At 37.5% G+C, this 25,298-nt stretch overlaps 1 protein-coding gene across 1 annotated transcript in view; it reads right to left on the bottom strand.

The window, feature by feature from the left end:
- MYO3A (myosin IIIA) overlaps positions 1 to 25,298 on the bottom strand; it is a 269,882-nt gene that overhangs the window by 69,622 nt on the left and 174,962 nt on the right. The window contains exons 19-22 of the mRNA XM_069086101.1: positions 17,721 to 17,874; positions 10,189 to 10,277; positions 8,463 to 8,592; positions 2,039 to 2,118 (exon numbers count right to left, since the gene is read on the bottom strand). Of these exons, the coding sequence (XP_068942202.1) occupies positions 2,039 to 2,118; positions 8,463 to 8,592; positions 10,189 to 10,277; positions 17,721 to 17,874 (453 nt within the window). The remainder of the gene's footprint in view (positions 1 to 2,038; positions 2,119 to 8,462; positions 8,593 to 10,188; positions 10,278 to 17,720; positions 17,875 to 25,298) is intronic.

Genomic DNA, 25,298 nt, shown 5'->3' with positions numbered 1-25,298 from the left:
ATGGTTGAGATTGAGAAAAGACAGACCAGGGACAAGTCCTGAGATCAGAGAGGGGGTGGGGTAGTTTAAAGGGAGAAGACTCTGGAAGGAGAACTAATGTTTGGTAGGTAAGAGAACAGAGAGAGAAAGTAAAGAATGCAGTGGGGTAAGGGGCGGCCAGGTAGCACAGCGAGTAAGAGCACCGGCTCCAGTGTTGAGAAGACCTGGAGATCGAATCCCAGGCTCAGACACTTAGCACCCACCCAGAAACACCTGGCTGTGTAACCTTGAGCAAGTTACTTAACCCCAATTGCTTAGGGGCGGCCAGGTGGCTCAGTGAGTAAGAGCACCAGCTCCAGTGTCGGGATGACCTGGATCAAATTCGGGCTCAGATACTCAGCACCACACCCAGAAATAATAACTGGCTGTGTAACCTTGAGCAAGTTACTTAACCCCAATTGCTTTTAAAAAAAAAGAATGCAGTGGGGTGTGACTGAAGCAGAGAGCTTTGGTCAGAGCAGAGAATAGGGGCGGTTGATGAAATTCATCCTGGATCTTCTCAGCTGAAAGTGATTTGATTGCTCATCTAACAGTCATTGTCTGGACTGATATCTCCTTTTCCTTTATAACATTGACTTGGTGGGAAAAGTCCAGGTCTTGGAGTCATAAGACTTTGGTTGATAATCAGGAGCGTGCTTCTCAGCAAATGCCAAGTCATGCAACATCCCAAAGTCTCAGTTTCCTTATCTGTAAGACAGGGATCATATTACTTTTAATGCCTACCTCACAGAGTTATTGTGGGGAAAGTCCTTTAAACCTATTAGTCCTGTATAAATGTTACTATTGCCAGAACAAAGAAAAACCAGCAACAAAGAAAACAACATATTGTCGTGTAAGGAGAATGAGTTTGAAGTCACATCTTTTCTCAGAAACTTACTAACTGTGTGACCCTGGGTAAGTCACTTGACCTTTGACTGCCTCAAGTTTTCTTATCTGTAAAATGAGGGTAATAATAACACCTACCTCCCAGGGTTCTTGTGAGAACCAAATGAGATTCAATGAAAGGTACTTTGCAAATCTGAAAGGGCTATAAAAATGCTATTATGATTTTACAATTGAGGAAAGGGAAGCTGAGAGAGGTTAAGTCATTTGCTCAGGACCATACATTTAAAAACGTGTCTGAAGAAGGATTTAAACTTGTCTTCCTGACTCCAAGTCAAGAACTCTATCCACTGCAGCATTTGGCTATTAAGCATTGTGGTTAGGGCACAATAACAAAAATGAAACAGCTGCTCTCCTCCAGGAGGTTATGTTCTAACATGGGAGATATGAAGACATTAGTGCATATATATGTATATACACATATACACATAATATATGTCTCATATAATATAAATACAAGTCATTTTAAGGAAAGAAGGTGCTAGTAGTTGGGTGGGATCATTTTTTTGGTACTTTTTGAGTAAACTGAAATCTTTGATCAGTGTGTTTGTAAGGACAGAGTTGGGCTGTTTGGTAATAAGATTTTTCCAGGAATCTATATGAACTCTCTGAGTCACGAAGCAGAGAAACTTCCCCCCAAAATGACCTTTGTGCCATAAGGGGCCCACACACTGAATATGAAAACCTCTTATGCTAACCAACACACTTTCAATTTGTCTTATGGATAAATAAAAACATAATTATACAAATTGGTTAAAAACACATGATAAAAACATTTTCTAGGGGTGGCTAGGTGGCCCAGTTAATAGAACACTGGCCCTGGAGTCAGAAGGACCTGAGTTCAAATCCGAACTCAGACACTTGACACACTTACTAGCCATGTGACTTTGGGCAAGTCACTTAACCCCAACTGCCCTCCAAAAAAAAGCACCCCCCCTAAAAAACCACTTTCTAGAGGGGATTGTATAATGCAAAGATAATGCAAAGATTCTTTAATGCAAAGGTGAAGCAGAAGTGAATTATCAAGTCCAGAAAGGGACTGCTTGCCTTCAGTGGCAATGCAAATGCTGCCATCTTAAAGGTTAGATCTATTACCACGAAAAATAAATTTTCCTACCTTTGATAGGTTGATTGATCTTTGTGAGGTCCTTAGTTGATAGTTTATTACATTTTTATTTTTAGAATATGGCAGATTACCTGTGGAAAGGTAAATAAAATTAATATATCTCCTAGAATTCTAAAACTATTTTATTCTTTAAACACCCATGCTCTTCTCCTTTCCTTCCTCCCCCTGCTATAAAATACTTGATAGTTGAATTGGAGAAATATCCAATTCCTATGGCTAAATTGAGTCAAGGTTATAAAAAGAGTAACACAACCCCAAATTAATTTATCCAATCAAAATGCTATGGGATACTTCATAGAATTAAAGTGACAGTCAAATTTATATGGAAGTACAAACTGACAAAAATAGCAAAAGAACTATGTCCAAAAGACAATAAAACCATGCATACCTTTGACCAAGCAATACCACTACTAAGTCTGTATCCCAAAGAAATAAAAAACAAATAATCAAAGGACCTATGCGTATACAAATATTTATCGCAGCTCTCTTTGTGGTGGCAAAGAACTGGAAATTGAGGGGATGTCCAGCAACTGGGCAATGGCTGAAGAAGTTGTTGTACGTGATTGTGATGGAAAACTGTTGTGTTATAGGAAATGACAAGCAGGAGGCTTTTAGAGAAACCTGGAAAGACTTATATGAACTGATGCAAAGCAAAATGAGCAGAACAGGAGAATGCTGTAGACAGTAACAGCAATATTACATGATGATCTATCATAAATAAGAACTTAGTCATTCTCAGCAATACAATGATCCCAGAAAACTCTGAAGGACACAAAGGTGTTGTCCATCTCCAGAGCAAAAACTGGTAGAAGCTGAATGCAGATTGAAGATACTTTTTCTTTACTTTCTTTATTTATATTTTTTGTCTGTGTTTTCTTTCATAGAATGATTTACATGGAAATGTGTTTTGTATGACTACACATGTGTAACATATGTCAAACTGCTTGTCTTCTCGGTAGAGAGAAAGGAGGGAAGGAGAGAATTTGGAATAAAAAATTTGAAAAAAGAATGTTAAAACTGTTTTTACATGTGATTGGGAAAAAGTAAAATTTTAAATTATTAAAAAAAGAATAGCAAAATAAATATTTTTTTAGGTCTGTACCTATGATTTCATCAATATAGGAGATTTCTAGTGTAAAGTCTCCATCCTCTGAGTCAGATCAGCAAATGCTCTGTAAGTTAACCAGTCATTGAAAGATTCCTGGGGTGCTGAGAGCTTAAGTTATGTGCCTAGGGCCAACCAGTGAATATATATTGGAATTGAAACTTGAACCCAGACCTTCCTGCCTCCAAGATTGGCCCTCTGTTCACTACTGCCATGCTTGGAATTATGGGAAAAACAGAGCAACAGAACAATGGAACAAAGTAGATAATCCAAATTTAGACCCAAAGGCATACAACAAATCCATATTTGAGAAACTCAAGATTACAAAACATTAGGGGAAAAGCATTATTATTAAACAAAGACTAAAGGGACAATTGGGTAGCAAAATGGTGTTAAAGGGGATTAGAATCATGTCTCATATAACACACTAGGTATTATAATATGCTCCAAGGAATTATGAGAGTTTGTCTTCAAACCAGAAGGACCTAGGTTCCAGTCATAACTCTGACATATACTGCTTGTGACTCTGAACAAGTCACTTTACCTCTCATTGCTTGAGGAAATTCTCTAAGACTACACATTGCAGAGAAAGTGCTAACATATGTTAGTAAAGGTAGTTTTCTCATATGGGATTTACATATACTATAGTTTCACTCCTTATTTTTACATGAAATGCTTCATTTTCTCTTTGTTGAATAATTTAGGAAGTTGTATTCTTAATTGTGGTGCAGGAGACTTTTCAAAGTCCCTTGGACAGCAAGGAGATCAAATTAATCAATACTTAAAGATATTAATTCAGTCTATTCACTGGAAGGTCAAATACTGAAGCTGAAACTTATATACTTTGGCCACATAATGAAAAGATGAGACTCATTGGAAAAGATCTGGATGATGTGAAAGATTGAAGGCAAAAGGAAAAGGGGATGGCTGAGAATGAGATAGACAGATAGTATGTTGGAAACAATGAACAAAAGCTTGGACAGACTTTAGGAGATAACAGAGGACAGAAGGGCCTGGGGTGCTACGGGGTCATGAAGAGTCAGACACAACTGAACAACAATAGCACTCTCAACAAACTGAGTTGTGTAAATGTAGACATTTAAAAAATTAGACAGACTCTCTTCAGTTTTGGTAGTTACTTGTGTAGGGATAGTAATAAGGGAGAAGGGTTATAGGTTTTTTAATGCTACAGTTTGAGGAACCTTAGAGGTAATTTTGATCAAGTGGGTGATTTGGCTCTCATTTTGGGAAATTAAAACCCATATAAGTGCCATGTCTAGACCAGATGGAAGGATCATTTGGTTCACTAATTTACATGAATAATCCATGGAATTCAAGCCTCTCAAAACTGCCTGGAGTTGAAATTGCCTAAGAGAAGAATGAGATCTTAAATTAAGAGGATTCCTGGTACTTATATATACTTCAAGATACCCACTTTTTCATACCAACTTTCTCTTTCCTACACATAGGAATGGTCATAGTAAATTCTTGGTGAGAACAGAATGCTGGATCTATAAGTGGGCTCAGCAAAAAGACTGTTTTGATAAAAAATAATATTCAAGTAAAAGAAACTTGTACATTAACCATGTCCATCTCTCCCTCCCTCCCCCCCCCCCATCTCATTCTGTATGTTGGGAAAAAATCACTTTGAAAAAAAGTGCACACTATTAAAAGCACTTCTATCATTCCAAGCACCCAGGTTCACAACCATATAATTATCTTCAAGTGCTCATTCTCCCTCATCCTATATGTCTAATCAGGTGCCAAGTTCTGTCAATTCTATCTCTATAACATCTCTTGTATCCATCTCTTCTCCACTCACTCAACCACCAACACACTTGAGTACCCCATCAGCTAGGTGTCACAATAGATTGATCACTGAGCTTGGAGTCCGGAAGACCTGAGTTAAAATCTTTCCTCAGGCACTAGTTGTGTGACTGTGGACAAATCACTTAATCTCTGTCTGCCTCAGTTTCTTCAACTGTAAAATGGGGTTCATAATAGCACCTATCTTCCAGGGTTGCTGTGAGGATCAAATGAGATAATAATTATAAAACATTTACCATAGCGGCTGGCACACAGTAGACATTTAAGACATTCTTGTTCCTCTCCTTTACTCCCTTATCATCTCCCACCTGGATGGTCAGTATAGATGCCCTACCTTAGGCTTCTCCCCACTAGAATATAAGCACATTAAGGGCAAGGGCTGTCTTACTTGTATCATATCCCCAGTATTTAGCACACTGCTAGGCATATAATAAATGTTTCATCTACTTATTCATATAAATTGTGTATATTCTTTTTTTTGCTTTTTGGAGGGTAATTGGGGTTAAGGGACTTGCCCAGGGTCACACAGCTAGTTTTTGTGTTAAGTGTCTGAGGCTGAATTTGAACTCAGGTCCTCCTGACTCCAGGGCTAGTGGTCTATTCACTGCGCCACCTAATTGCCCCGTATTCTGTATATTTTTATATATGAGAGTTCCCAGATGGCAGAGTCTGTTTCATTTTTTTTGTCTTGGTATGCCAATCTTTTGGCACAGTGCTTGGCACACAGTAGGTATTTAACAGATGCTTGTGGCTTGCTCAGTTGGGTGGCATCCTCACTCTGCAGTAGGCTCTGGTCCTTCCTTCCTACCTCTCTCCATTGGCTGAATGCCTGTGATGCCTGGCATAAAGAGAACTCTGCCACTCACTGTAGAGACAGACTACATTACTTTATCTTAGAAGAGGTTGGAAGGGAATGTGTGGGGAGGGAGTGACACAAGAGTCTGTGGCACTAGAAATTTCTGGAAGTGACAGTCTGTCCTATTTTCCTTATAGAGAAATAAACAAGCAAAATTGTATGGCAGTTCATAAAACAACTAAAATGAATCCTTTATGGACTAAGGCATATGGTGAAGCCTTGGAGGTTTCTAGGGAACTAATGTGTTGTATTGATGTATTCTGATACTTTGGAGAACATTCATTTGGAATATATAACAAGTAGAATAGTCTGGGACAATATGATCTTCAGCCTTCAAAAATGATAATATACATACATATATGTAAAAATCTATCATCTTGTAAAACAAATCACTGTATAAACATCAGCTATCATTTTTAATATGCAGCTGATTAAAAACTATATCTTTGTACTTAATGAAAAATTTTAAAATGAGATGAAAATTTAAGAGGTTTTCAGTTACATACAGTTCATAACTTAGCAGTGAAAAAAATCAGAAAACGAAATAGAAATGATCACAATTTCAAAGAGATTATTGAATATATTCCCTGGGACCAAGAGAATTCTATGTGAATTAGCATAGAATTTTGGCACAGTAGGTAAAGCTGGTCAGAGATTGTTTTAGGTTCCAATGTTTTAATTTGAGAAAGTTTATTGGCTAAGCTTCCCCAAAGCCTTGCTTTCTTCATCTGTGCAATGAAGGGATGGACTAAGTGAATTACAAGTGCCCTTCCCACTCTAGAACTAGGATCCTAGAACCTTACAAATATGTCCTTTTTATTTAACCATGTGAGGTTAGTAAAGAAACCTTTGTTCAACTTGATGAGAGATATGGGCTGCCATTGTCTCCATTGTTCACAAAGTCATCCATTTAGGAACATTTGCTTCTCAGTCAAATTGGAATGAATTTGATCTTTTGATCTCAATATGTGCTGGGATGTGGTATCTTAGAACCTAGCCTCTCTCCCTCTCCTTGTGAAGCTTTATGAAAAATAGCATGATGGTTAATTTTTAATTTTTTTATTTTTAAAAATAAATTTTAAAATTTACTATATAATTTTTAAATTTTCAAAAAAGCTTAAATTTTTAATTTAAAATTTAAATTAAAAATTTTTTAAGTTTAAAAATTAGAAATTTAAAAATGTTGATGTTTTTTAATTTGAGGGAAAGAGGATGCATGTTTCTGTGTTTTTTTCAATTTATTATAAGACCCTTACCTCTGAACAGAGCCATACGTAGCCCTTCTGACCCTTGGAACAAACACCACAAAATGGAATTGGGTCAAGAAGTTGAACATGAAGGTGATGGAAACTGGGTGAATGTAGAGGTTTCATATCTTGAGACAGAAGAAGTTGTTGACAGAGATCTCCTGTGGTTATAGCCCACAGATGTGTGAGATTCCATCTGTGGAAGGGCACTCTTGGGGAAGGGAAACAGGGCAGAGTAGCACATGGGAGGACCATGCCTGAGATATGACTGTGGAGAGGTAGGGATGGAAAAAAAGCACCACCTGTTAGCTTATTGATTCAATGAATTTTTTTGCTAATTAGGTAAAATGAGCTTTTTCTACCTGCTGAAAGAGTATACATACTTTCAGCAACCTCTAAATTTCAGTGCACAGAGGAAAAACCACAATCACCCAATCCTAGTTATGGTTCAACGCCTGAATCTTCTCTATCCTGGCATTCCAACCAAGCACTGGTCTTTTGTTTTTCAGAGTAAGATTCGTATGCTGGGATTCATTGGATATTTTATGGAGGAATTTGGGTTGTAGTTAGAATTATAGGTATTCTCTGGGAGATGTGATCAAACATGTTTCTAAAGAGAGAATCCTTACTATAGTGAAATGACTTTCTTTGAGATAAAAATGAAAGGACATGTGGGTTTTGATCTACTTTCAATGGTGAGGGAGAGTTGGAGATAGCTTAGTAATATTTAAAAATTTCTCTTCAGTGTCTTCCTTGATAGTTCACATCTCCAAAAATTATTATGGGAATTGATACCTTCACTAAAATGTCACATAATTCTTTTGAGTTCCTTGGAGGTCAGTAAATCCTAAGGATGTGATCGTATTATCTGGAGAAATGAAATGTCCTTCAAGGAAGTTGTAAATTTGTTTTTTTTTTGTATACACACATGTATGCACAAATATGATTGATAGAAATGCATATGTATATATTAATCATATTTACATATACATACATAGTTTTAAGCTGGGTCTCTTAATACTTTTGGTATCAATGATCCATTTGGCAGTCTGGTGAAACCTAGACTCATCTTCTCTGAATAATGTTTTTAAGGACATAAAATAGATAAGATTATAAAGAAAACCAATTATGTTGAAATACAGTTATCAAAATATTAAAAAAAAGAATACAAATTCCACAAATTCACAAGACCCAGGTCAAGAAGCAATCTCTGCTTTAGAAGATCATAGGGGGCAGGTACAGGGAGGAAAGAAAAAGGAAGCGGCAATTAATGCATACTTAGTAAGCTGAAAAGGACCAAGAAATAACTAATTCAAATGACAGATAACACTCGACAATCAGATCTTCCCAAGAGATCTCAGCTAAAGGCAAATGCTCTACCTGTTTTGGAAAGAGGATGGTTTACCAGTTGTCGAATGACATGGTTTTCTGATGATCTCAGGAGCAGTACGATGTCAGCTGGAAGAGTATCCCTGTTTTTAGCTAAGAACCCACTTGCATTATACAAGACCTGTTGATAAAGGACATGGTCACAACTGTCCATTATGAGAGACATTTACAGAGCTTTGGATGCTAGGAACACAACGAAAGAAAGATGTGATATTTGTGTAAACACTCTTGTTGTGATGTTTATTTCATGACCATAACATGTTCAGACACTCTGAAATTTGGAGACTCTTTAAAGATCATTATAGTCCCAGGGACCCTCCAATATGGTTGGTGAAAAGAAGTGGAAATATATCCCCAGTGGCTCTTTGACATAAGGGAAAAAATGAATTATTAGGAGGCTTAGTCAGAAAGTAGTGCATTAACAAATTGCACGAGAATTTAAATGTATTTATGTGTAACCTTGGGTGAATGACTCTGAGCTTCAGTTTCCTTATTTATCAAATGAGGGGAGTGCACTAAATGATCTCTAAAATCCTTTCCAGGTCTAAATCCCATGTATGACCTTATAAATGCCTTTTAGGGAATAGCAGCTTGCCTTCCATCAGAGAGGGAGCCAGGGTTTTGGTGAATGTCAGAGGGGCTGGGGTTTGCTCTGATATAATAAATAGTTCATCGGGATGATTACCTGATTGATTGAGTTCCAATGCCAGGGCTTCCCACCACTCAATGGTGGGAAGGCATGTGAAAGAAAGGAATAGGAGGGGGAAAACATAAAAAGGGATGGGGCATTTCAGACAGGAGTTTGAGATCAAGAAAAGGAACCAGGGATTAAACTCCCTCATAAACTATGCTGGGCAATCTCAGTTATGGCTAGAATTTAATTAGATTGGTATTAGAAACCTATACTCTCTGAAATTCATCCATTTCTGTGGCTTTGCTTCTCCATTTCCCTCTCTCTGCTTTCCTTTCCCTATACCCCATTTTTATTTCCCCTTAGTTTCTCAGTAAAAATTCCTTTTGAAAAACTCCAGGGTCTACTCAGAACTTATTTTTGTTTTGATCTGAGGGTTGTCTGTTGGGGTCTTATTTGTTTGCTTGCTGTAGTCCCTTCCCCACCCCCTTTCCTTTCCTCCCCACTCCAGGCAGAAATAAAAAGTAGCAGCACGCTACATGAAGCTTGGGAGACTGTAACAGGTAGACATAGGGCAAGAAGTGTAAGAAGCCAGAGGAGATGGATTGTGAGCTAAGTGGTGATGCTAGCCTAAGTCATCCCATTATAGCAAGGGTTCTTAACCTTTTTTGTGTCATGGACTCCTTGGGCAGTTTGTTAAAGCATTAACGTTTTTATATGCATGAAATAAATGCATACGATTACAAAGGAAATAAACTATTAAATAAAATTATTTAAATAATTAAATGATTTTTTTTTTGCTTTTTGGAGGAGGGAAGGTAGGACAATTGGGGTTAAGTGACTTGCCCAAGGTCACATGGCTAGTGTTAAGTGTCTCAGGCCACATTTGAACTCAGGTCCTCCTGACTCCAGGGCCAATGCTCTATTCTCTGTGCCACCTAGCTTCCCCTAAATAAAATATTTTTCAAAAAATTAAGTTCATAGATTACTTTTCATTATAGGGATTGGCTTATATTTTCATTTCTGTTCTTTCTGTGCAGAGGCAAATAAAAGGAAAACATGGAGTTAACTTTTAGGTTGTCTTACCTTCCCTGCATAATGATGAATTCCAAAAGTAATTTCCAGTCTTTTGGCCCTCCAGAAGTACTTTGATTTCAAATTAACTTCAAATTTTTCTGTAGGAAACATACATCATAGGTCTTAATAGAAGGCCATCATGTTGTTTTGCACATCAGGGTTCATATGCAGGCATGAATTTATTAATGATCAAAAGAAGGCACATAGTTAATGTCAAAGAGAGATTGGATTTGTGCTGCTTGTTGCCCCTAGGGCCCATTAAGACCCATAGGGTGCCACAGATCTAGGGAAAGGGGGTGGGTGTTGCAGAAAGGCAGATTTGTCCTCCAAATATTATTAGCATTCCTAATAATGAGAGCTAATTAAAAATGAAATGGCTGCTGTGGGAAGTAATGAGTTCTCCATCACTAGAGGTCTTCAGGTAGCAGATTCTTATCAGGGATGTTGAAGAGGGGCTTCTCATTCAGATAATAATAATGATAATAATAGCTAATGTTTATATAACACTTTTAGGTACTGGTCTTCAGGGTAGAGGTTCTGGCATCACCCACAGGAGTATGAAGATAATGAACAGGAAGGTAGGTGGGAATACAAGTTGCAAATATTGTGGGGATTATCTCCAACACAGCCACACTTGCCCTTTACTCATCATAGCTCAATAACCCCTCCCCCATTCTACCCCTTCCCATAATGCTCAAGTTTCCAACCTCTCTACTTCTGCCCTGGGGTTAGCCCCTCATACAGTAATATAACTGAGTAACTCAGTAACCTGAGACCTGGGTACACAGCAGTAGCTGCTCAGGTATGGTTGGGAACGCTTCTCCCAAACAACCCCAATCTACCTGCCCCTTGTTCCCAAGACCATCTCATGCCTTGGAGAACATGCTTAATAATAATTATTATTATTATTTTGCTTTTGGGGAGGTAGGGCAATTGGGGTTAAGTGACTTACCCAAGGTCACATGGCTAGTTTTTTGTGTGTGTTGTGTCTGAGGTCGGATTTGAACTCAGGTCCTCCTGACTCCAGGGCCCATGCTCTATTCACTGTGCCACCTAGCTTCCCCTTAATGATTTTCTTTGACAAGGAATATGTGATCAAAAACTTTGGAGAAGAAGGTATGTTAAGTACTTTATTTAAACAAGATGATTTGATCCTCCCAACAACCCTATGATGTTGTTACTATTATATCATTTTACAAATGAGGAAACTAAGTAAGATCAAGTGACTTGCCCTTGGTCTCATAACTAGTAAATATCAAAGGCAGGATGTAAGACTGGGGCTCTCTGGTCAAGTCCAAGATTCTTTCCAATATGCCACCCCGCCTCTCTAGATGACTGTGGAGTTTTCTTTCAGATTTGAGATCCTGTGACTCAATGACAATAATAGCCAAAGGAAGGAAAACTGCACAGTTCTCTTTAGATATTAAGTGACAAACCAGAACTTGAGACCTTTGACTTCAAGTTCCACAGAGGTTTCATCCAATGACTATTCCTCACAGAAAATGCTGAAAATTATTTTGAATTCTTAGAAGGTAACAATATAATTTCATAATAAAATGACTTGCTTTTGTATAGTACTTTAAAGGTTATAGAGCGCTTTCCTCACAGTAAATCTGTGAAGCTGATAGTGCAGGTATCTTCATTTTACAGATGGGGCAATTGATTTGTACATGGCCCCCTAGCTAAACAATACTGGAGCTGAGATCTGATTCCAGGTTTCCTGATTTAAACCCAAAGTTCTTTTTATGTGTTTAATAGTAGCAAGGGTCAGGGCGGCTAGGTGGCACAGTGAATAGAGCACCGGCCCTGGAGTCAGGAGGACCTGAGTTCAAATCCGACCTCAGACATTCAACACTTAACTAGCCATGTGACCTTGGGCAAGTCACTTAACCCCAATTGCACTGCCTTCCCCCCTCCAAAAAGCAAAAAAAAAATAGTAGCAAGGGTTCTTAACCATTTTTTTTACATGTCTTTGACCTCTCTGGTGATCTGGTGAAGCCTAAATATCCTTTCTTAGAGTGATTGTTTTTTAGAGGCAATTGGTGTTAAGTGACTTATCTGGGGTCACACAGCTATTAAGTGTCTGAGGTTGGATCTGAACTCAGGTTCTGACTTCAGGATACATTACCTAGTTGCCCCCACAAGGTTTTAAGTGCACAAAATAAAATTCAAAGGAAACCAATTAGATTGCAATACAATTATCAAAATATTAAGAATCCAAATCCACAGATTCCAGGTGGAGAGCCCTTGTAGTAGAGATACTGCTGATGTCGGTTGCCTGCAGAATTTTTATTTTAAAAAATTAACTAGTAAGGGAGGCTAGGTGGCTCAGTGAAAAGAGTCAGTGAAAAGGCCCTTGAGTCAGGAGGACCTGAGTTCAAATCCGGCCTCAGACACCTGACACTAAAATTAGCCATGTGACCTTGGGCAAGTCACTTAACCCCAATTGCCCTGCCTTTCTCCCTACAAAAAAACAAAAAAAAATTAAAAAATTAACTAGTAAATTGTTATTCACATTTAGAGAGATTAAGGTTCATATTACCCATGAAACTTGACAAATCTAATGTTTACTTTTATGCAGATGGGGGCAGGGAGGTATAGTTGTAAAAAACAAACAAAAATCCATACCAGGGGAAGAGATTATCAAAATTTCTATGGTACTCAGTCATTGAATCCTTAAGGAAGCATAATTAAGGAAGGAGATATTTGTAAGAGATGCTTTTTGAGAGGATAATTAAAATGTGTTCCTTTCAACATTGCAATTTAAAGAAAAACCCAACAACACACCAAGACAAAGTACCTACTGCCCTACTCTCCAGAAGAAACTGCTGTACTTATAGTAAAGTGAATGCCTTGAAACTCCTTTGTCCAACCTCAGTTGACTGGGAAGGCATTCTTCTTTCCTTTTCACTTTCAGTCTTATTAGACAGCCAACTAAAGGAACAGCACAGGAGGTTCAAGCTGAAATTTCAAGGGAAAGAACCAGGCTTGGACTCAGAAAAACTGACTTTAAATTCTGACTCTACTGCCAATAGCTATGGGACTTATCTCACCTGTAAAATGGGTATACTAATTTCTGTGTTACCTACATCACAGGCTTGTTGTGAGGTTAATCCTTTGTAAAGTGTGAAGCATATGTGAGTTACAATGATTAATATCATGTTTCAAAGTGTACTATTAAAAGTTGATGAGAGGAAGAAAACCCTAGATTTTAACCACATAGAATGCAAGTGGCATATTAAGTCTACTCCAACATCACTTATCTGGCATCATTGAGAAAGGAGATTATCCACAAGTGTTTTGTTTTGCTTTGTGGAGGGGCAGTTGGGGTTAAGTGACTTGCCAAAGGTCACATAGCTACTAAGTGTTAAGTGTCTGAGGCCAGATTTGAACTCAGGTCCTCCTGACTCCAGGGCTGGTGCTCTATTCACTGTGCCACCTAGCTGCCCCAAGTGTTTTTTTTTTTTTGAGAAGATAACTAAAGCTTTTTCCTTTGAACACTGAAATTAAAAAGAAATCATCTTTGGTGGATGCTTTCAAAATTTATTTTACACTTCATCTACCTCTTAAGCAGAGTGTGCCAACTGTACTTTAATCTTTTTTTAATGTCCCATGGTTTTCATTATGAATTTGTCCGATCATACTGTGGTATATATGACATAGTAATGTGTTCATGGACCATGGACTTGCATAGGATTATTTGAATCTACACTAAATGACCCCAGGTCACTGTAGAATATTCAATTCTATTTCTTTTTCTTTTCTGTATCCCTAGCATTTAGCACAGTTCCTGGCACACAGTAGGCATTTAGTGAGTATTTACCGACTCTTCTGCTGCCGGTAGCATCTTTCACTCTTAGCTGTCAATTTTCAGCATCTTTTGGACTTCTACCCATGCTATTCTTATTTCCTTATTCCTTCTAATTTTGGATTAGATAAATTCTCAGGACATAGAAAAGGCCCAATTAAAAGTCATCATGGCAGTTGAGGGGAGAGGTAGGTGAAGTAAAGATAGAGGCATAGAGCCAGTAACCCAGCAGGACTCTCCCAACATTCCACTCCAAACAACTTAAAAATAATATATAAAATTGAGTTCTGGAGTGGTAGAGCCAGCAACAGGTCAAGGTGAGACATGTTTGAGCCCATGACAACTTAGGATGTCTAGGGGGTAGGTAGAAGAGATCCATGGCACTGAGGTGTAGACCAGCATGGCATGCAGCAGAAGCACCGACTATGGGCCTTGGAGGCAGCTATGACAACATCAACAGTAGCTTTAGGAACTCTCAGTCCAGAGATAGTAAGGGGGTCTGATGATTTGTCAGAAAGAGATTATAGGGGATCCTTTGCTGACAATACTGGGTGCAGGATCTGGCACTGTTTAGCAACTCCATTGCCCATATGCAGCTCTGAGATGAAGTTCAAGGATGGAGAAGATTGTTTGTGATTGGTCACAAGGGAACAGGGACCCTAGTCACAGTTCTAGCACAAAGAGGAGCACTAGAGCTTGTAACTGCATGGGAACCAGGGACCTTCCTGGTAAAGACCAGAGTGCAGAACAGGAAAGCAGTGATCATAACTCTCCCTGGATCATACCACCATGAGAGCACTGAAAACTTGGAGACCACAGAACTCACTCTGAAAACAGTAGCATGAAAAAATCTCAAGTTTGGGATAGCGTTTTCCCACTTCAGGAGGGCAGAGCCCAACTTTAACATAAAATTCAAGGTCAAGAAATAGACTAGAAAACAAACAATGACAAAAAAAATAATGACCATAAAAATCTACGATGGTGGACTAAAATATAAATTCAGAAGAAGACAATATGAAAATAGCTACAACAGCCTCTATGAAAAAAAAATTTTGACACAAATCCAACCAAGAATTTCTGAAAGCATTAATGAAAGAGATAACAGTTGTAGAGGAAAAATTGGGAAAAGAAATGAGAGTGATGCAAGAAAATTGTGAAAAAGAAAATTAATAGTTTGGTAAAAGAGGCACCAACAATACTGAAGAAAATAGTATCTTCAAAACCAGAATAAGCCTAATGGGAAAAGAGATACAAAAATTACCAAAGAAAGGAGCTTCTTAAAAAAGCAGAATAAGCCAAATGGAAAAAAAGTACAAAAGTTCACTGAGGAAAATAATTCCTTAAAAATTAGATGTTTTCAAGTGGAAGCTATTGATTCTATGAGAAATTAAGAAACAATAAAACAAAATCAAAAGAATGAAAAGCATAGAAGAAAATGTGAAACATATAACCAGAAAAAGAACTGACCTGGAAATTGATCAAAGATTTAGAATTTAAGAATTATTAGACTATATGAAAGGCATCATTAAAAATGAATCTAGATATAATATTTCAAGGAATTATGAAGGTAAACTGCCATGATATCTTAAATTCAGAGGGCAGAATAGAAATTGAAAGAATTCACTGATCATCCCTGAAAGAGATCCCAAAATGAAAATTCCCAGGAATATTATAGTCAAATTCCAGAGCTCCTAGTTCAAGGAGAAAATATTGCAACCAGCCAAAAAGAAACCATTTAAATATCATGGAACCATAGTCAATATCACACAAGAATTTATCAACTTTCATATTAAAAGAGTAGAGAGCTTAGCCTATGATATTCTGGAGGACAAAAGAGCTAGGATTACAACCAAGAATCACCTACCCAGAAAACCTGAATATAAGCCTTCAGGGGAAGAAATGGGCATTTACTGAAATTCAAGACTTCCAAGCATTCCTGATGAAAAGACATAAGTTGATTAGAAAATTTGACTTTCAAATACAAGACTCAGAGAAGGATAAAGAGGTAAATAGGAAAGAGAAATCATAAAAGACTTAATAAGGTTAAACTGTTTATAATCCTACAGAGGAAGATGATTCATGTAACTCCTAAGAACTTTGTTATTATTAGGTGAGTTAGAAGGATTATACATTGACAGAGGGAGAGAGTGGGAGTTTATTAGGTTGGAATGATCTCAAAAAAATGAAGGAGTGAGAAACAGGTATATACTGGGAAAAGAGGGAAGGGAGAGGAAGAATGGGGAAAATTCGCTCACATAAAAGAGGCACACGAGGAAGAGCTTTTATAATAGAGAGGAACACATATACTCACACACACAGTTGGGTATAGCAATCTATGCTACCCTACAGGCAAGTAAGAGGGGAAAGGCATAAGAGAAAGAGGGGTGAGTGTGATAAAAGGGAGAGCAGGTTAAGTGACATAGCAAACAAAAGCAAAAAAGATGTTTGAGGAGGGACAGGGCAAAAAGAGAGAAAAGGAAAATGATAAATACTAGAGGGTATGGGAAAATAGGGACACTAATGCCCTGTTGTTGGAGTTGCAAACTGATCCAACAATTCTGGAGGATAATTTGGAACTATGCCCAAAGGGCTATAAAACTGTGCATACATTCTTTGACCCAGCAATACCAGTACTAGGTTTATATCCCAAAGAGATCAAAGAAAAGAGAATAGGATCAATTTATATAAAAATATTTCTATAACAACTCTTTATATGGTGGCAAGGAATTGGAAATAGAGGGGATGTCCATCAATTGGGAAAATATTGAACTAGTTGTGGTACATGATTAAGATGGCATACTACCATGTTATAAGAAATTGTGAGGAATGGTTTTAGGAAAAAAAAAAAACCTTGGAAGAATTATATAAACTGATCCAAAGTAAAGTGAGCAGAACCAGGAGATTATTGTACACAGTAACAGCATTATTGTAATGATCAGCCATGAAAGATTCTAATCAAGATCATGATCCGAGACAATCCTAAATTTTTATTTTTTTCTTGCTTTTTGGAGTGGGGGAAGGCAGGACAGTTGGGGTTAAGTCACTTGCCCAAGGTCACACGGCTAGTAAGTGTTAAGTGTCTGACTTAACCTGACAACAGGGTTAGTGTTCATTCACTGCACCACCTAGTCACCCCTTGATCCAAGACAATTCTGAAAAACTCTTGATGAAAAATGCTATCCACATTCAGAGAAAGAAATTATGAACTCTGAGTACAAATTGAAGTCTAATTTTCTCACTTTATTTTTCTTGCTTTTTTTGGTAACATGGCTAACATGGAAATATGTTTTGCATGATTTCACATTCATAACTGATATATTGCTTGCCTTGTCAGTAGGTAAGGGGGGGATAGGAGAGAGGATGAGAATTTGGAACTCAAAATTAAAAGAAAAAATAATGTTAAAAACAAATAAATTATATCTATCTTTCATCTATCTATCTATCTATCTGTCTGTCTGTCTGTCTGTCTGTCTATCTCTTTTAAAATAAAATAGCCATCACCATTTCTTGCAAATTTTAAAGTGTATCAAATATTTCCATACTTCTAGGTTCACTGCTGTACTGTGAATGAATGAGGTTGTCAGAAATCTGACTGTTGGGAAAATGTGGAATTAATTACTTCATATAGTAACATAGAACCAAAGTATTTTAGAATCACAATGAAATTTAGAGAAAGATATTATTGAAAGGAAAGGGCATTTGACTAAAAGTTCACTGTGCAAAATTCACTTACCAACAAGAGTCTGATCAGTGGCCCTAGGGAATCGACTTTCTTCGTCAAGGAGAGAGAGCAAACCCATTGGTTTCTCCAGAAACATATCTAAGATAGGCCGATTATCTTCATATTCAATAACTCTAGCATCAACCTCTTCATTTAGATATTCATTCTATAATAGGTAACAATACATTAAAAAATTCAGTTACCTGTTTCTGCTTTCTCTTGGAAAATCATTTTTAGCCACTTAGTTCATATATTAGTGGATAAGAGAGCATTCAATAGTATTTATTTTGAAAATTCAATGTGTGCACATAATAATAATTTTTTTCCTATGATAATATTCTTAATATAAGAGCATCATTTTATTTTCCCTCCTGTGCTGCTAGCTTTTCCATAGATAAAATGTTTAGTACAGCAACAAATGGAAGGCTAATTTTTATGCAAAAGAAATACAAATATCTCGAAGTCTTTTAGAATGAAGATCAGGCATGACAATATTTCAATGCTTAGTAAACTATACTTCAAGAATTTATAGAATTTTGATCTGATCAGGGACAAAGGAGATCTCATTGAAATTAAATCCATTATCCAAACTTGAAATGCCATTTGACATCTTTAGAAATAGACATTTTCATAAATTTTCAATCAAAAAAGTGACAGCTGCAATGTGATGAAGGGAATTTCATTAATGACAATATTAGACTCATAATGTCCAAAACTGAACTTGTTTCTTTTCCTGTAAACCTGCTCAACTTTCTGATTTCTCTCTTTTTAAATGGTACCAGCATTTATTGAGCAGCCCTTTTAAAGGATTTGGAGTCAATTTTGAACTTTAGCTTTGCAAGTTACCATTTGTATAACTTGTATCTGTCACTTAACCTCTACAGGTCTCAGTTTTTCTCATATGTAAAATGAAAGCAATTAGACTAGATAATATCAAAACCCCTTCCAGCTCTAATTTCTATTATCCTAGAAAACATTAGATTTATCTTTGATTCTTCTCTATCCTTCAGTTCCCACATCCAATCAGTTGTCATGTGCAATTGATTTTTACCTCTGAAATATTTCTTACATCTGACCCCTCCTTTCTGTCCCCATTGCTAATACCCATAGGTCTTCATTATTACTCACTTGAAATGTTTAAATAGACTCCTTAGCAGTTTTCCTGGCTCTGATATTTGCTCCTCTCTATACCATATTGCATATAATGCTGTTAGATGTACACAGATGTGTTCACTTGTTTATTCAGAATACTTCACTGGTTTTCAGTTCTCAACTGAATAAATTACAATTCCATAGAATATGGTGCTATCACCAGATCTTTCCAGTTTTATTGTACACTATTCCCCACCATGTAGTCAAATTGGACGACTTGTCATTCCTCACTTTCCCATTCCCATATATAAGGTCCCACTGTTCCTTCTACTTGAAATATCTTCTATATCTACCTGTTAAAATCCTACCTATTCTTCAATACTTAGATCACATTCTACCTCCTCCATGAAGTCTTCTCTATTGTCTTTCTTCTCTCTATTTTACCTCAAAATTGGAAATATCTTCCCTTCCTTGGGTCTTTAAGAGTACTTTGCAATTCTCTTGTATACTCTCGATGATATATTTCATATTAGAGTGACTTATAATGATAATAACAAAATACCATTTATATAGCATGTTATGATACAAAGTATTTTACAGGTTATTTCATTTTTATCCTCACAATCATGTGCATTGTGTCCTCCTTCTAGATTATGGGATCCATAATGGCTGGGACCAGTGTCTTACTTCTTCTTTTTGCATCCTTCTCTGTTTCCCATGTCAAAACCCATTGTGCTTATTGTTTGTTGACTAAAAAAGAATGGATACAGGAGAACAAAAGACTCTCATTTTCCAAGGGGTTCTTTATGTATATAGTTGAGATGATATAAGATTCCTTGATAGAGAAAACACTAGAGATAACTTATCTCAATGATAATTCAAATTATCAATATCAAATGAAGCACAGAATAGGGAGGCTGATAGTTATCAAGGGTGTTTGCCACTGTCATGGAGGTTGTCTAACACGAAGTTCCATTGGGAAACGGGTTCCTTATAGATGGAAAGATACTCCAAATCCTTCAATTAGCACATGGTATTATGTTGATGTGTTATATCAAACCCTACATTATCAGAGAATCTCATGAATGAAATTTCTAACACCTCAAAAGAATTTGGTCTGACAATCCACCTGAAAACAGACACAAACAAATGGATGAAGTCTATCTTTAAGTTAAGAGTATGACATACAGTTGTATGGGGAGACCATAGAGCTAGTACATAATAGATGAGAAAACTGAGGCTGAGAGGTTAGTGACTTGACCAAGACAATAATAAGATAAATGAGAATCAGAGGTGAGATTTTAATTTAACTTATCTGATGCCAGATTCAATATTGTTCCCACTGTCTCCTATCTTTTTGGGCAGGGGCCAGGTTTTTTGTTTTCTTCTATTTTGAACCATGACTTCTAGAATCATACTCTCATTCTCTCATGCTCTTTTGATGCTAAATAAATTCTTGTTGAAAGTTTAAAAATAATGAAAATTTCAATGAAAAACTAACTTGACTATGCCATGTAGCATAGTTGTGAATAATGCAGGCTATTTCAATTTCCTTAAGGCTGTGTTCGTATGTACAATGGATTTGTGATCACATCTCTTCGGGTACTCTCTTCAGTGACACAGATAACAAACATAACCACCCTATTTGGCTTTTATCCATGTTGCCTTTTCCTCCCTTAAGGTTCATGGCATCCACCCAATGTTCTGGGCACTCTCCACTAAATCTTTTAACATGATTGGACACAATATGGCATCGTGGATGGTCCATTGGTTATCTATCACCACCAAATTGGCCTAACTTCTTTCCTAGTCATACAGCTCTTTAACGATATTTTTGATATTACTTCTTTTGTGCAATTAGCCATCTGTAGTATATTATAGCCTATCAGTGTCTAACAAACGTCTCTCCATTGCCCTCTGTGTGACCTGAAATTTTGGTTCTTTGGAGACTATGCCATTGCAATTAATGCTTTATAACCAAATAATATCACCCAAAGACTATGGGTATTAGAAATAATTTTTTGTGTACCAGGGAAAAGAAAAATCATTGAAAGAGCTGTACAGCTTTCCAAATCTTAGCTAGCTTGCTTATTTTCCCCAATTCAGTTGTAAGGTCTGTTAACTGTATATCTGAAGTGCTTGTTCAAGATTAGTGTCATAAAAGTGGAACTCTGGAGTTCAGATTTAGGTAAGAGCATTTCTATTTGCAAAGATCAGAGAAGATTTTATGGAGGAGAGAACATTTGAGCTGAACCAGAAAGGATGGGTCAGTAAGTCTGAAAGGTGCATGTATGTGTGTATATGTGTGTGTGTTTGTGCATATGTGTGTGGTCATTACAGGAAGAGAAAAGCAGCAAGATTAAAGGTGTGGAGAAAGAAAACCCCCAAGATATGCTTGTGAACTACTGAATTTAACAGTCTGGTTATGAGTGGATTAGAACAGCAAGTGGTGGTGAGAATTGAGTGAACCACACTAACTCTATCCTATAACAATTCAGGAGCTAGCTCATGTCTCTTTCTATTTAATTATGGGTCTAGTTCAATTTCTGTCTTCTGTCTATTCAATTGTAGGATTGTTTATAGGATTCAATTGTAGGATTATTCAATTGTAAGAAAACTTTACTGCATTGTTTAAACTTAGCCTTGCCTGACTGGAAACTGGACCACCTTTGCCTGCTGCTTAAGGACTTAGATTATGCTAACCAGAAACAGTCAGATCTAAGGACTGATGCAAGGAGTTTTCTTTTCATACATCTCAATAAACTCAAATGTCTTATTTGAAAACTGAAGCTATCCTGGTCAATCAGTTATTGTTTCCGTGTTTCCTTGACTGAATATAGATATTTGGGAAATGAGACACCTTTTTTATTTTAGGGAACTGTACCTGTTCACTTTCCCCCTTCCAACTTGGAAAGTTTCTCATCTTTCCTTCAAATAGAAATTAGGTTACATAATTTTGTATCCTGGTTAATTATTTTCCTTTAATTAATTGTTCTTATTCACTTTAATGCAGAAAAATCTGTCTCCCCTTGTATTCAAGGTCCAGTACCAAAGCTGAGGAGACCTGGTCATGACTTCTTGGACAATTGGCATATAATGCTTAATAAACTGATGTGCTTGGAAGCTTGAACCTCTGTTTCTTCCATCTTTCATTTTTTACTTGCCATAGTTTGGAGTCAGGATTAGAGATTTTGAACTAGAAGACATATCCAGGGTTACATAGCCTCATCTTATAGATGAGAAAATTGAAGCCCAGAGTGAAGTGACCTCCCCAAGGTCACAAAGGTACTAAAAGGGCAGAGCTAGAATGTGATTCTGTGTTTTTAGTTGCCAAATATAACATTCCTTCCATTACAACAGAATATCTCCCCATAGTTTTCACAATGGACAATAATAAGAGTTCATCTTGAAAGGCAGAATGGGGTCAGAATGCCCAGTTAAGTACTTGGATTTTCCTTTGAAAGTTAATGAATGTATGTAGAAATGGTGTGATAAAAGTAATACTGTGGACCAAATACTTTTGCAGTGACATATGTGGCGGATGGGGTTAGAGAAGAGATGAGAGACTGGGAAAGACTTAGGAAGCTATTGCAAAGTTCAGGTAGGAAATATTAAAGCTCTGAATGGTGGCAGTGGGCATATAAAGGAGGGGGCACATTTCAGAGGCACTGCAAAGAAAGAAATAAAAAAAAACTTGGCAAACATTAGATTTGGGTGGAGGAGGAATCAAAGATGATTTTGAGGTTTCTGGCACAGACAACTGGGATAATAGTGGCACCACTAAGAGAAACAGGACAGAGAGAAGTAGAGTTTTTGGAGAGAAGATAAGACATTCTACTTTGGACAGGTTGAATATAAGAAATGAATGGGGTATACAGGTGAAAATGTCTAGGAGGCATAAAAGGTAAGGGCTATTGAGAGAAACATTAGAAACCCTATTTAAACTGATGCAAACCAGGAGAATAATATACACAATGACTAAAATGATGCAAATAAAAACAACACAAATGGCAACTGAACTCCATATTCAGGGGCCATATAGAAGAAAAGGAACCAGTAATAAAGAAGTTAGAGAATTAGGATGGTAGCTTTATGGAAGTTAAGAAAGTTTTAAGAAAGCAGATGATTATGTGTCAAATCTTGCAGACAAGTCAAAGAAGATGATGGCTAAGAAGAGTCATGGGATCTGACAGGAGGTCACTAATGACATTGAAGAAGCCAATTTCAGGGGAAGAAGCCAAACTTCAAAATATTAAGTGGCGAGTAGTAGGTCAATAAGTGCAGGAGTCAAGTAGTTAATGTGCCTTACTCTTTCCCAAAGTTTGATGAAGAAAAGCAAAGTATTCAATAGAACAATACCTTGGGGAGAAAGCATTATGGAAGACATGGAACACATTTTATATGTACATATGTAACACATATGTCTAAAGTGATAAAGAAAGCCTGAGCATATTTGTAAATTAAAGAGAATGTAGTGAAGATGGGGTGGAGTCAAGATGGTGGAGAAGAAACAGGACCTCTGCATGGCTCTGTGTCCCACCCCCTCCAATTCACGTAAAAGGTGACTCTGAACAAACTTTGGAGCTACAGAACCCACAAAATGACACAGAGAAGCTAACCTTCCACTGAGGATAGCCTGGTGGGCAGGCAGCAAGTGGCCAGCACAGCTCTCTGGGAGCTGAACCCCTTCCCCCCCACCCAAGCAGAGGTCTTAGCCCCAGGGCTGCCTGACTAGTCACTGGCTGGAGGGACTTCAGATCACCAGCAGCTGTGGTGGCTTCCAGAATTATCAACACATAGATGCTAAGGACAAAGTGAGAGGTCAGTGCAGTGTGGACTTTGGGATCCAGTAACTGGGAGTGTGGTTGGCCTGTGCCCCTGGGGCAAGAAGCCACAGAGGCATTGTGGCGCAGCCACTACTATGTGGCAGCTTCAGCTCCTGACCTGAAGACTGCAGGGGGACCAAGTGATCAGTCTGAGGGGTAATCTCTCTTGCTTTAACCTGCTTGGATCTGGATTGTGGTCTAGGGTGGAGGTCCTGGGGTATGTGACTAACTTGGCAGAGCATGTGGAGGCTTCATAGAGGGCACCCAACTAATACCTTCGGTAGCTGAGAAAGTCCCAGCATTTGGGACAAACCTCCCCTGTCTGGTGGCAGAATTCTACTTTGGCAAAAAGCCAAAAAGTCAAGTAATTGAGTGGCAACATGAGCAGGCAAAGAAAGTAAACCAAGTAGAGCAATCCAACCTTACTCTCCTATTTTGAGAACAAAAAGGACTAAAGAGTGGAACAGGAGGAAGACAGTGAAGTCAGAACTCCTGCACCGAAGGCTTCCAAGAAAAATATGAGTTGGTTACAGGCCACAGAGGAGCTTAAAAAGGATTTTGAAAATCAAATAAGAGAAGTGGAGGAAAAATTGGGAAGAGAAATGAGAATGATGCAAGATGCAATTATGAAATGAGAGTGATGAAATGATGCAATTATGAAATGAGAGTCAACAACTTGACTGAATAAAATAATACCTTAAAAATAGACTAACTCAAATGGCAAAAGAGGCTCAAAAAGGCAATGAGGAGAAGAATGCCTTAAAAAGCCGAATTTGCCAGATTGAAAAAGAATCTCAAAAGCTCACTGAGGAGAATAATTCCTTCAGAATTTTATTAGAGCAAATGGAAGCCAGTGACTTTATGAGGAATCAAGATACTATTAAACAGATCCAAACAAATGAAAAAATAGAAGGCAATGTGAAATATCTCATTGGGAAAACCACTGACCTGGAAAATAGATCCAGGAAAGATAATTTTAAAATTATTGGACTACCTGAAAGCCATGATCAAAAAAAGAACCTAGAAATCATCCTTCAAGAAATTCTCAAGGAAAATTGCCCTGATGTTTTAGAACCAGAGGGCAAAACAGAGGTTGAAAGAATCCACTGATCACCTCCTGAAAAAGATCCCCAAAAGAAAACTCCTAGGAGAATGTAGTGAAGAAGAATAGATTGGAGACCAGGAGAAAATAATAACTGGTTCAACAAGGTCTCAGGAGGTGAGAAGGTATGGGATCAAAGGCACAGATAGAGTGGTCTGTCTTGGAAAGAGGGGCTACTTTAATCCCTGATTCAGCAGGGAAGTAGGATAGGAAGTATAAAATCAGTCATTTCAAGGTAAAAAGAGGAAGGTTACATGGGATTGTCTCCTACTTTTAATTGAAGAAATTGAAGCTGTGTGGTGCTGTGAATGAGGGAGGTGGAGTTTGGATGTGAAATCTATAACAATTGGAAAAAGCATAGGAACCAACAAACTGATGCTAAGGTGAGATGGGGATTGATTCCATACCATATATTCATAAAGGTGGCATGTCATTTTGTGTGTGTGTGTAAGTTTGGAGGGACAAAACATATCACTTAAATGACAAAACATCTAAAAATGGCATTCACATAGCAATTTAAGATTTGAACAGTGCTTTAAAAATGTTATTTCATATTATCCTCATAACAAC

This window comes from Petaurus breviceps, unplaced genomic scaffold (assembly GCF_028583685.1).
Source record: "Petaurus breviceps papuanus isolate PSGF00001 unplaced genomic scaffold, PetGlider_PUasm1.0 178, whole genome shotgun sequence".
NCBI lineage: Eukaryota > Metazoa > Chordata > Mammalia > Diprotodontia > Petauridae > Petaurus > Petaurus breviceps.
Note: the sequence above shows the minus strand (reverse complement) of the source record. Positions and strands in the feature narration are given on the sequence as shown.